At 40.4% G+C, this 13,671-nt stretch overlaps 1 protein-coding gene across 1 annotated transcript; it reads right to left on the bottom strand.

Annotated features, from left to right (window-relative positions):
• Nucleotides 1-1,949: 1,949 nt before the first annotated feature.
• LOC119072006 lies at nt 1,950-12,962 on the bottom strand. The gene is made up of 4 exons (XM_037177124.1): nt 12,479-12,962; nt 11,437-12,386; nt 3,791-4,124; nt 1,950-3,727 (listed from the first exon to the last, which is right to left on the bottom strand). Exons 1-4 carry the CDS (start codon nt 12,774-12,776, stop codon nt 2,157-2,159), a joined length of 3,153 nt encoding a protein of 1,050 aa, XP_037033019.1. The 5' UTR covers nt 12,777-12,962; the 3' UTR covers nt 1,950-2,156.
• Nucleotides 12,963-13,671: the final 709 nt, after the last annotated feature.

Raw genomic sequence — 13,671 nt, 5'->3', positions numbered from 1 at the left:
CGGACGAAATAGGATTACGGGTCGTACGGGGCTAAGTCGCAGCAAACGCTCCGACTGTTCTGATGCCTTGTTTTTTCTTCCACTTGGTGTGTATTGATTGTGCTAAAGCGCCAAATTTAGATGCTATTAATTATACATATGTGAATTTTAACGATAATTTAATATTTGATGTTAGTTCACTTCCAAAATACCAGTGACATCATACCAATAGCATAATAATCAGTTCTGGTTTTAACAGAAAATAGGAAATACTTTTTTTTTGTCGAAACACCGGATACTCGGCCCAGCGAGAAAAGGAGAAATGAAACAGGAAAATCAGAAAATGACAGAGAATCGGGAAACGATCAGAAATCTGGAAATGACCGGAAATCTGGAAATGACCGGAAATTGGAAAATGACCGGAAATGGGAAAATGACCGGAAATGACAACAGATGAGTATACAGCGGTAAGCGAGATCTTCTGTGGGAAAATTGGAAAATAAGTCTTATCATTGAACTGTAATAGTGATCAAACGGAAATTTTCTCTCGCTTCGCTAGCTATTTCAGGTTTGAAAAAATCTTTGATCGATTTTCTTCATTTCGGAAACGTTGAAATAGAGTCACCTCGCTCGGTTCGCTTCTGCATTTCTGATTATATGAAGAAAAACATTGTTTGTCAGCATTATCGAAAAATTATGATAAAATGATGCCAAATGTGTTCAGAAACCTTGAAGAGGACTTTCATAGGTGTTTTCCTACAAATCAGTTGACGCAAAGGGTGTTGTACCTGCTGTGTATTGCGCTTGTATTAAGAATTTTATGTGAGACATTAGAATAAGAAGAAGTCTCCGGAAGTCTCGCTACACTCGATTTCGCATTGAGGGATTTTTTTGAAAAACAGAAGACCGAAATCGAAAGCCTTTTCTATTGGAATTTTTTATATGTGCCCAGTAAGGTATTCGACCCCAAGCCAAAACCATTTTTCGAAAAATTCTTCGAAGCTTGTGTGGCTGGTGAGAGGTCATCAAATACCGAAAACATGCACTTTTCTTACAAAAATTTCTCCAGATACACGAGCTGTACAGGGTCGTGTGGGGTATCATTAGAAAGGTAATTGCATGTACTTCCGGGAAAATACGGTCTTATTGGGTTTAAAATTCATCCACGCTGAGATATGTACAGTTGTAGTTTTCAACCGAAAAAAGACTAAACACTTACACTTTTCTCACAGAAATTTCTCGAGGTACACGAAGCGTTCATGGTCGTTTGGGGTGTCATTCGAAAGGTAATTGCATATACTTTCAGGGAAAGTAGAGCTTACGAAAGTTTGGCTGCATCTGCGATTCAATATAAGCACTTAAACATTTCAACTTCTATTTCATCGTAGATGCATCCAAACCACCCTATTTGGCCCAAAAGCACATTAAATTACCTGTCAAATGACACCATACACGACCATGTACGTTTTGTGTACCTCGAGAAATTTCAGTAAGAACAGTGTAAGTCTTCGGTTGAAAACTTCAACTGTACATATCTCAGTGTGGATGAATTTTACCTTTCTAATGACACCCCACACGACCCTGTACGGCTCGTGTAACTGGAGAAATTTTTGTAAGAATAGTACATGTTTTCGGTTTTTGAATACCTCTCACCAGCCACACAAGCTTCGAAGAATTTTTTTGAAAGTGGTTTCGGCTTCTGGGGTCGAATATCGAATACCTTACTGGGCACATATAAAAAATTCCAATAGAAAATGCGGCCGATTTCGGTCTTCTGTTTTTCAGAAGAATCCCTCATTTGGAGACTCGGAATAGTTTGATTCCAGGTCTAGCAAAATTGACCCAGTCTCCAATCGCTGTGGGTCAAATATAACCCCGATTTTCTTCTAGCCTGATCTGAGGATTCAACCTGATAGACGTCTTTTCTATCGAGGCACCATGGACTAATAAAACGAAGAATGAGACTGTCAGACTCTTATATAAATATTTTATTGAAATTTGAACCAAAGACTCATTACATCTAACAGAATTTGTCACAAGTAGGATTTAACTTCCTGTCAAATTGAGTGCTTGATTCGTCGATATTAAGCGGACATTCCGCAAGTCCAATTCGTTTCTCATTGCACCGCTTTAAACTTAAGAAAATTGTCGTTGACCCCTTGATCACATTTAAAAAGTCAATTCGTTTTGGATAGCATTTCGCGGAAAGATTGCAAGTACGCCTGATGTAATTTGTGCATAAAGCCAGTGTCCGTTCTGATAAGATGTGAAATTGCTTGCAACAATTGATTTTGTGTCAACGGTTCCGGGCTGTCATTGCCATTTCTCTCCGACGAATTCACCCGAAACACCCCCGATGACAATTGTTCCATTCCTGTTTTCACCGAAGCATTGAAGGTTTCGTTTGTTGATTGTTTCCGTTCCATGGACACAAGGGGCGAAGGTTTAATTGGATCGTGCATAAATGCTTTCAAACTGCCATACCGTCCCGGTTTATTCAATCCAATCACCCCAGTGACCTCCGTTGGCGTAGAAGTATCGTTCTGCAATGGTTTCCTATCCATGAACATAAGTGGCGAGTACAATTTTGGCTTCGGTCGAATGGTAGCATTCAGATGAGATTCCCATGCGGAAGCTTCGGCTTCGTCTTCACGACGTGTCGACGTTGATGACATCAATTGTGGCAAATGATGAGACGACGATGAAGCTTGGCTGACAGTGTCTGAATTCGTTTGACTGCACTGAAAAGACGCTGCAATTTTCTGTCGTTTCTCGATTTTATCGACACGCAACGGTGCTGGTAACGTCCTCTTCTTTGCAGCATTTGCGCCATTCGACATACTCATTACAGATGTCGATTCCGGTGTCATAATCGAATATGATGGACTCGATTTATCAACTTGGTACAGGTCGTGCGCCATCGCTGCATTTACGGCATCAGTAGTACTCATAGCTTTTGACGATGCCGGTGCTGTCCTGAATAGTGATGATGCAGCTTTATCTACCTGACGCCTTCGTGCATTTGTGTCGCGAGAAATATATGACGACGGAGGATATGTCCTTGCGGGCGCGGTTGATGGAATTAGTTTATCTTCTCCATTTAGGCTGCGTTTCTTGAACTTGGCTGCGTTTGCGAGGTCAAAATTGCTCAAAACTTTTGAAGATGTCGGTCTTGTCCTTGAGAGTTCTGATATCGGTCGATATCCTAGTCTTGCGGCTGGATTTGAGGAGCAAAAAATGCTAGACCGATCGACTAATGTTTCATTCACTTGGTTTGGGAAGTGTTTCATTGGTTTCATTGCTGCATTTACGGCATCAATGACGGATGGCGATGCCGCTGTCGTCCTTGAGGATAATGGAAACATTGTATTTAACACTGACTGGCTCGTCGCTGGATTGGGGGGATCAAAATTAAATGGCGTTTCAGATGTTACACTCTCGCATGATCGGACTGTTTCATTTCCTTCAATTCGAGCGTGTCGCATTGGTTCATTTTCATCATCAAGAATTGTCCATACATTTGATGGTGTTGTCCTTGATAGTGATGTCATGGCTTCATTAGCTTGGTTCGATTGCTCGGCTGAATGATCAGACACCCCCTGAGAGTCTGCCAACATTGACAGGACATCAGTATAGTTGTACCTGGGCATGTGTTGCGAGCGGAAGCGTATGCTTTGCATTAGATGGCGGATGAGTTTGCTAATTCGATTAAAATCGTCCTCAGTTTCGAATCGAAAACAACGAACACCTGTGGGACAGAGACCGTTAGTAACGAATTATTCGAGTCATTAACCTTAGCTGTCACACATACGTCCCAGGTCCTTACAGAACAAAAACGGTGCCTCGAAATGGAATTCCTTCTGAGGCGCAAGAGTTGTCACTTCTTGAGTGCGAGAAGCGCGGTCGAATGTAAACAGGGCGTAGCCTGATTCATAACTACGGTTATAGACGAGTACTGATGCTTGGTTGAAGGCTTCTGACCAGTCATTCATTTCGGGGCTACATGTGAAAACAGCCACGTTATGTGCACGGTCCAAGATTGTTTCTGCATGAGGATCTGAACATTTAACTTCAGCAATGCTCAATCCATAGCCACCTTGCTGACCTTGATCCATCATTAATTTGTTCAATGCAGTTAGACAATTCTAGTGTAAGTTAAAGACAAATTGATCTGATCCTTCCAAACCTTCTGCTAGCCTTTAAGTTCGAACTATTTTCCGACTATTTGACATTAGCAAAGTCTAAAAACGCGCGCAAAATATTGTCAATGAGGAGGTTTCAATTTTGTGCCGCATCAATTAGGTCAGGGCTGTGTAATCATAGATTTTGATGTAGATGGGAAGGGATGTGTTAAACGTAACGTGAGACAACCTCAGTGATTCTTTGAAAATCGACATCCAAAAATGACGTTTCGTTTATGGATTTTGCGACTGCTATGAGCGATCGGCTTGCATCCTCGTCGGAGTACCCATATCAAGAAATCTTCTCATTTTGACGATATTTTTTGGTGATTCTTATCACTTTGGCGGTTTGGAAAAGCCAAAGTTACACTAAAATTGGAAGAATCGCCAGAGGAAAATCTCCGAAATCACAAAAAAAAATCGTCAAGACGAGAAGAATCGCCAAAAAATCAATAAAAGCAAAATTTGAAAAGAGTGAAGTTTTTTGCGATTCTTCTACTTTTTGGTGATTTACAGATAAGAAGACAAACGCATTAAATAAATCGCAAAAATATTGCCTGGGGGGAAATCAATCATGTCAATCATCTTACTTCATTTTTTTCTCTGCTATATACAAATAAATTGCCGGAGGCAATATAGACAGCCCCGTACGAAGTCAACTTTCATAAATTCCTATTTTAACAGCTATATACCGCTAAGCATTCGATGCTAGGGGCTAGTTGACACGTCATGTAGTTGACACACGTTTTTTTCATGCTCAAGTTTTTGCTTTAATTCGACTGTTTTGCGCTCGTTTGTTGATGTTTTTTCGTTTTTAAATTTCGATAGAAAGTGTTTCTAATGTTTTCTAATTGTTTTCGTATCAATTAAGTGTCAAATATCATCGAAAACAAAAGTTGCATTGCTTTAGTGCTCCTGAACAAATTATGGCGGTGTGTGTGTATTGCCATCGTTCATCATCATCGTAATTCAACGCCTCATTGTTTACATTATATCAAAGCATTGGCATCAAATCGAGAAAATGAACAATTGTATGGTGTGCGACGGCTGTTTCCAAAATGACAATCCAAATAAAATTATTTGCGATGGGATTTGTCGCCAATCTTTTCATGCCGAATGTGTCAACTTCAGTAAAACTGCACTGTTGTGCTATAGAGAAATGCCGAATCTTCAATGGTTATGTGATGACTGCATCATTCAAACACGCTCGTCCGACGTTTCATCTTATCGATTCAATAATTTCAATTCGACCACTGTTAATCGAACCTCATCGCCATCGTACGCCCAACGTTTGCTTATTGCTGCCAAACGTAAGGCTGCGAGCGCACTTACGCCGTTTAGCACTCCGTTTACGAGTGAACAATGGAAGCTCCTCCCACTTTCCATTGTTAAAACGTAAACGGAGAGCTAAACGGTGTAAGTGCGCTCGCAGCTTAAGCGTAATCGAAATCCGTTGTCTAATCCAAAACCGAAGAATAGTTCAGTATTTTTGGTAAACCGATCGCCGAACGACAAACTTGTCATTAGAAACGTCAATGATTCAAAGACCCCATCAGTAAACAAAACGCAACCCGAAAATCGTATGGTCAAATCTCCTGGTGCAAATGGATCGAATCAACGGATTTCATCTGTAATAAGTCGTCCGGATGTCGCTCAATCCAAGCCGGAGACGCAACCCGAAAATTGTATAGTCAAATCACCTGGTGCACATGGATCGAATCAACTGATTACGCCTTCAATAAATCGTTCAGATGTCGCTCAACCCAAGCATCGCAATGACTCCGCAGATGTCAAAGAAACTCTCAAAGTACCACCGGATATCGAAAACCCGACGTCTAATTCTAGTTCTTTTGCCGAGGTGGTAACTAAATCGTCCATTGCAAAACCGATGCCCGCTGAAGTCAAAGACAATTCAACCGCAAAATGATTCGATTCGGTCTCAACGTACCTTTACGCCGGCAACAGAGACACATAAGGTTGCTTATTTATCCCAATTTGATCCGTCTACTACCGAATCGCAAATTGTCAGCTATTTGCTACGGAAGAATGTAATAACGTCGGCTGAAGATGTGTCATGCAAGATATTGGTTTCGCCCTATGAAAATATGAACTTCGTTAGCTTTGTATCATTTAAGGTCACTGTGAATTCTGACATATTTGACTCTGTAGTTGACAGTGAATTGTGGCCCGAGGGCATTGTTGCTCGTGAGTTTTTAAAGCGTTGAAAAGCCAATGAATTTTTGATTTTGAATTTTTTAAGAAGCAATTTAATAGCGCTGTAACTTTAGTTGTAAATATTGTAAACATTTTATTCAGCCAGTTTTTTTGGCGGTGACAATAAATTCATTCATTCATTCATTCAAATAAATTGCCGGAGGCAATATAGACAGCCCCGTACGAAGTCAACTTTCATAAATTCCTATTTTAACAGCTATATACCGCTATATTTACCTATATTTCACTATAAATAAACATTTCACAGAGGAATATGCTATTGTATAGCTCTATATACCTGTATATAGCTCAATATAGCTGAATATAGTTATAACGTTGAAACATTGGACGAATTGAATACCAAAATCGTCGATACAATAATGGGTTTCATGAAATCCAAATGCAAATCCGTCCAAGGGAAAGAATCAAAACTCAGCAGAGAAACATTAGACCTGATCGCAAGCAGAGCAGAGTTGGTAAAAAACGGAGGACGAGATTCGGTGGAATACCGGAACCTGTCTAAAAGTATCAACAAAGCAAGGAGATCACATGAAAGAAAATATAATGTCCAATTGGCTCAAAACATAATTGAAGCTAACTGCAATATGAAAGTCCTACGGAGAAAAATGACAAACGCCAAAAAAGAAATCTTCAAATTACGAGACAAAACAGGAACGATCCAAACGGATCGAAATGCGATATTAAACATTGCAACAGAATTTTATGAGAATTTGTTTTCTTCAGCAAGACAGAGTCCAACGGAAGAAACCGAAGATAGACCAATAATAAGAAACGTGGGATCGGAGGATATGCCCGACATAACTGTTGATGAAGTCAAGGCCGCAGTAGCCGAGATGAAAAACAAAAAGTCTCCCGGAGAAGATGGTGTTCCAGTGGAAGCCATTAAACTCGGTGGAGACTCCTTATTAAAGGCAATCACGGCTTTGTTTAATCAACGTCTCCAATGGGAAGAAGTACCAGAAGCCTGGGAAAATGCGGTCATTACATTGCTGCATAAAAAAGGAGACATAACAAAGCTGGAAAATTACCGGCCCATAAGCCTATTGTCAACACTCTACAAGTTGTTTATGAAAATCATTACGAAGAGGAACACTAACAAGTTCGACTTGTACCAACCTGTTGAACAAGCTGCTTTCAGATCTGGTTTCAGCACAAACGACCATTTGCAGGTGATGAGAACGCTTATTGAGAAGTGTCGTGAATACAACATCGACATAGTCTTGCTATTCATAGACTTCGAAAAAGCTTTCGATTCAGTGGAAACATGGTCGATATTGGACGCATTAGACGAATGTAGAGTAGACTCAAGGTACTCCAACACAATTCGATATGTGTACAAAAATGCTACTTCATGTATAAAACTTCATAAGAGCACGGAGAAATTCAGAATCGGCCGAGGTGTAAGGCAGGGTGACACCATTTCACCGAAATTATTCACGGCGATTCTGCAGAGTGTTTTTAGGAAGTTAAACTGGAGTAAAATGGTAATAAAAAGATAAATGGAGAGTACCTGAGCAATCTCCGCTTCGCTGATGACATTGTACCGATAGCAGCGAATCTAGGTCAGGCTCAGCTTATGCTACAACAGTTAAGTGAAGAGGCAAGCAAGGTTGGCCTCAAGATGAACTTATCAAAAACAAAAGTCATGACCAATATCGGGGACGATAGAGAAATCAAAATTGGTGACACTGTCATTGAACGAGTCGACAGCTACATATATCTAGGACATAAACTGAAGTTAGGACAACCAGACTGCAGAAATAAGACGTAGGATTGGTCTTGCATGGGCAGCGTTCGGAAAACTCAGACTAATTTTCAAAAGCAAAATGAATAATAGTCTGAAACGCAAAGTTTTCGACACTTCCAGTGCTCACTTATGGAGCGGAAACGTTAACTTTAACGAAAGCATCCGAAGATAAATTGAGAGTGACACAAAGAGCCATGGAACGGAGTATGCTTGGAATAACACTCAGAGACAGAATGACGAATCAATGGATTCGACAACAAACCAGGGTCGTTGATGTCATGGAAAGAATAGCATCTCTGAAATGGAGCTGGGCGGGACATATTGCAAGAAGGACAGACGAACGTTGGACCAAAAAGATCATGAAGACCATATAAAAGACGAGCTATAGGTAGACCACCAGAGAGATGGACAAACGGAATTAAGAATATTGCAGGTACAAACTGGCAGCAAATGGCAATGGATCGTACGAAATGGAAAGAAGTTGGAGAGGCCTACATCCAGCAGTGGATAGAAACAGGCTGAAAAAGAAGAAGAAGAAGAAGATGGTACCCATCGAATCCTTGCTTCATTATGAGTTCAACGAGATACATCTCGCCTCTCGCGGAATTGTCGTTTTCGTGCTAGAGCTGTTGGAAATATCGGTGGTTTTTAGGTGGAAATTTTTTCACCCTGATTATCTCGGGTAACAAAGGGTCGACTTCGTTCAAATTTTAGGGGATTGTAGTACTAGACTAGGTCGATCACACAAGTCATCAAATACGTCGAACCGTTGGCTGTACTGGCTTCAGTGACTGTGTTGACAAAATTTTTTCTCTGACTAATAACGCTTGCGCGCATCAGCAAGCCTGACGGTTGAGGGTTCCATTGGAAGGCAAAGACTCCCTATTTCCTAAAAGTATAAAAACTTGTGCTGGAGGGATTATTGGCTGTAAGAGATAGGGCAATTTCTAAAAATGTCACCTTGTACTCGAAAGACCGGTTTGTCGACCACTTTCATTTTTTTTACCTTAAATTTAATTTACAGAGTTTCTTCATACCTCAGCTCAGCACAAATGGAACGCATCCGGTTAGCCGAAAGGAAAATACTACGGTCTACCACTAACACTAAACGCGAACGAGGCAGCTTCATGTACGCTAACAACTCGACGCTATATAGAAAAGCAAACACAGTACGAGTGGATCGACACATAGCGAATCAAGCGTTGAATTTTATTGACCGCTGCACTGAAAGTACGGAACCAAGCATCAGCAACATTAGCACTTTTCGCCATGGCAACGATCCCAAATATTTACCAACATCCTTCTGGTCGAAATGGCGTTCAAATGGCGTTCACTATTTGACAACGATAGTTTTCTTGTATTCAACAAGGGTCAACGTGGAGTGGCCCGTCAACTGTACAACACGAACCAATAATTGTAAAAAACGGAAATCGTTTGGCCTATGCAAGTTTCGGATTCAGTGTCTCCCGAACATTGCTTGTATGAGCGGTTGGTGAAAAGAAGAGTTTTTCTTACCTGAGTGTGACAGTTTTCTCCTTCTGAGTTTCCTTACATTTTTGCTTTCGTTTTGTATTCAGAAGATTTCTGCTCTTTAATTTTTCCTATTTAATTTTCATGTGCGATACTTTAAAATGAGTCAAGTTCAACGCAAAGTAGAAGGGTTTCCTTTGCCCACAATGATATGTTTTAGATTGTATTTGTTCTATATAAACAAATAAAAAATAATAAAAAATAATAAAAAATAATAAAAAATAATCAAAAATAATAAAAAACCTCAGCTCAGCACCACAATCACCTAAAATTTGAATGAAGTCGACCCCTTGTTCCCGGGATAATCAGGGCAAAAAATTTCCACCTGAAAAGCAAAGTTCTAGCACGAAAACGACAATACCCCGAGAGGCGAGACGTACCTCGTTGAGCACGTAATGAAACACGGATTCGATGGGTAACATAGTTACTCTTCAAAAATCCGAATGGCATGGAAAGCCGATTGTTCGAAGATTTCGCGATATGACTCTTAACCCTTTTAGCCATAAAAAAATAATTACTCCAACATGCGAGATGTGAATAATGTAAAATTGTGTACGTTTATGAAGTTCAATCAGCTGAATATTATTGACCAACAAAAGCCGATGTTCGGCCCACCCAGCCGCCGCAACAAGTGGAAAACCTCGAGAAAACAGAAATTTTTGAAGGGCTCTGGGCGGCTGCGAAAGTTAGTAGCTGGAAGCTCTAACCCGGAATTTTGTAGCTTACTTCAAGCTCTATCCATTGACACCCCCTCGACCATACCCATCGTCCAAGATACGAATGGAGTTAATTTTTCACAATGTATCTCAACCCATCAAATTTTAGAAAATCATCGAACTTTAAAGTTCCCCAAATAACGTTTTTTTCGAGCGAATTTTATTATTCATAGGCTTACGAGAAAACTAACTTGATACAGCCAGATGTCTCATACAATTTTTTTGTAGAGGACAGACTGACGAAAAGAAGCACGAGAAGCACAACAGGCCCATCTGAGGCTTAGGTGCAGGATATTTTCCACCCACTTTTTCTTCTATCTTGGACGATGCCAGCTACTAACTTTCGCAGCCGCCCCATAGCCCTTCAAAAATTTCGGTTATTTCGAGGTTTTCCGCTTGTTGTGGCGGCTGGGTGGGCCGAACAGCGGCGTTTGTTGGTCAATAATATTCATCTCATTGTCCTTCATAAACGTGCACAATTTGACATCATTCATATTTCGGATGTTGGAGTAATTGATAAAAAACGATTTTCGCGACCACTTCGAAGAAAAATTTTCTAAGGGCCATGACAGACCAATAAAATTTTTTCGGGATCGACGATTCATTTGAGCCATAGCTCGATCGAATCGCCGTCGGCTTGAATCCCGACTGTTCGAAGTTTTGGCGAATTCACTCTTAAAAGATGCGGTAGACTGTGGAGATCCGTCGAGCCCATTCAAACAATTTGCCATTTTCATTTTGACATTCAACATTATTTTTATTTTCCTTTTTGTTTTTGCTCAGTTGATGCATCTCTAAGCAAACCACAACTATATTTTCAGTGGGGAAACGAAAATGTTTCCACACGAAAAAAAAAAAACGAGAAAGAAAATGAAAACAAAAATTAATTCAGATTCATTTTAACAAAATTGGATAAATTACGCAACGACGAATTTGGAAATAAAGCTTTTTTTTGTTGCTTCATCGATCGAAATTTAGATTATACAAAACGCTTCGACAATTTCCGTCCCACAACTTCTTTTTTGTTTTTGCTGCTTTTTTTGCTCTATAGGGACACCATCTCGGTGAACGATTTCAAATAGGCTTCGTGCAATTTCTTTACGAAGTCCGTGTCATTTTTGATGAGATACGACATCGCTTGCAGCAATTGACTTTGCGTTAACGGTTCCGGTTTACCAGGTACTACTGACGCTTGCTCCAGTTGGCCCAACGTCGCTGCCAAAGATTCCGCACCGGATCTGCCACCTTTATCGACCGAATTTTGTGTCACGGCAAACATTGTCGGTAACATTAGGGCAGGTTTACTCTGGCCGGTGATTGGTTCACCGGTTTTCTTAAGCAGTGCCTGCAACGGCTTCTGTCTCAGTTCCAATTCACTAACGTCCGTCGTATTAGCTGTAGGTGGTGCAGGTGGTCGATTCGAAGTCGACAGAAAATTGGCGAAAGGAGAGGTACCAAATTCTGGCGGATGATTCGGCGAATGAATTCGCATGAACGTAGCACCGGAACCATTTTCGACGGCTGTCGACGAATTCGGAATATTGATGGATTCCTGTGGCGGTGAATTGTTCTTTTCGTGCGGCGTAACGGTTCGTTGTTGTTTCTCAATTTGATCGACATGCACCGGTTGGGATAACATTCGCTGGAAAAACGGAACTTCTTTGGGGGCGGCCGGTTTAGCCGCTGCGAAGAAATTCATCACACTTTGAGATGTCACATCGGGATTTGTTTGACTTTTGTCCGGAAATTTGTTTGGCAGCGTTGTGCTCATACCAGCAGCCGGAACGCCAGGAATTCCAGCAACCGAATTGTTGAAATCCTCCTGCGCCTTTGTCAGCATCGAAAATATGTCCACGTTCTTGTTCATTTGTTGTGAATGTTGTAAGAAGGAAATATCTTTGTAATTTGAATTCTTATCGCTGCTTTGAATGATCCGTTCCACCAGTGTGCCAATTCGTTCGCATTCAGCTTTGTTGTAAAACCAGAAACAGCGTGTACCTGATGGGATCGCAAAAGATTTATAAATTTCTCTCTTTCTCTCTCTCCCTGCGACAACAATGCTTTGTTGCACTGCACAAGTAAATACGTACGGCTACGTTCGTTACGATACAGCATAAACGGTGCCTCGATTTGCAATTCTATCTGGGCGGTGATTGGTTCAACCAACGATTTTGTATTCAATCTATTGTTTATGAATACGCTGTGATATGGTTCGGCGTTACGGCTATAAATGAAAAATGCACCTTCCACGTCCGTTTTTTCCCACTCCTCTTCTTCTTTATTGAATGTGTAAAAGGCAACGTGAGCTGAACTATCGACAATGTCTTTTGCGTAAGGATCCACACGTTTGATAGCAACAATGTTCATACGCAATTCTCTTTGATCCATACTCGTAATATGTGGCCGATTGAAATTGATTTTTGACTTTTTGTGTCCCTACACTGGAAGTGTTTCTTCTCTTTTCAATTGAAATTTTTTTTCTTTTCCCTTTTGATATTGACGGCTTTAATTACACACTTTCTGTACAACGACACAACAGCTATGAAGTTAGCTGGTCATTGTAAAAAGCCGAGAGAAGAAAGAAAAGCAATCATAAATTGGCTACGTACTTTGCGGTCGGTTGGAAATTCCAGTCTGCTGTCAGAATTTCGATCAGAACAGAACATTCGAATGATTTTAGCGCGTTTTTACACTGACCTCAATTTGACCTGTTACTACGACATTTAAACAATATTTCAAGTAGGACATCACTTTTATCGCCAACTTATGTTAACATGAAAATTATAAAGGTCTCCACGCACCTACGCTGTAAAAAGAGAATGTCAAAAATACTATTTTTTTTCCTGCTGGACATACATATTTTGACACATCGAGACTAGTCGTTTTTCTCGCTTTTTCCGCTCTCCATTTGAGGGATTCTTTTCAGGCCTCTCATACCTCCTTATTTCTTTATTTTTGCTTATTTTTATGAAAACCTCCTTATTTCTTCTTATTTTGTTAAAAAATCCTTATTTTCCTTATTTTTTGCAAATTTTACCGACAAAAAAATAAAAATTCATTCGTTGCGCGGCGTTTCCAAATTACTTTTATTATGCAACACAAAGAACTCTAATAGAAAAGTGAAGTGGTGGCGCATTGTCGTTCCAATATGATTGATTTACTGGACTTACCATATATTTTTGTGGTTTCCTTCGATAGTTAGCACCACCTAAGAGGCGGCACCTCTCGAGTAGAACTATTTTATTTACCATTAACATTAGGGTGTAGCGGTTTTACAAAATGT

This window comes from Bradysia coprophila (genome assembly GCF_014529535.1).
Source record: "Bradysia coprophila strain Holo2 chromosome IV unlocalized genomic scaffold, BU_Bcop_v1 contig_5, whole genome shotgun sequence".
Taxonomy (NCBI): domain Eukaryota; kingdom Metazoa; phylum Arthropoda; class Insecta; order Diptera; family Sciaridae; genus Bradysia; species Bradysia coprophila.
The sequence above is the reverse complement of the archived record's forward strand: the minus strand, read 5'-3'. Positions and strand labels throughout refer to the sequence as shown.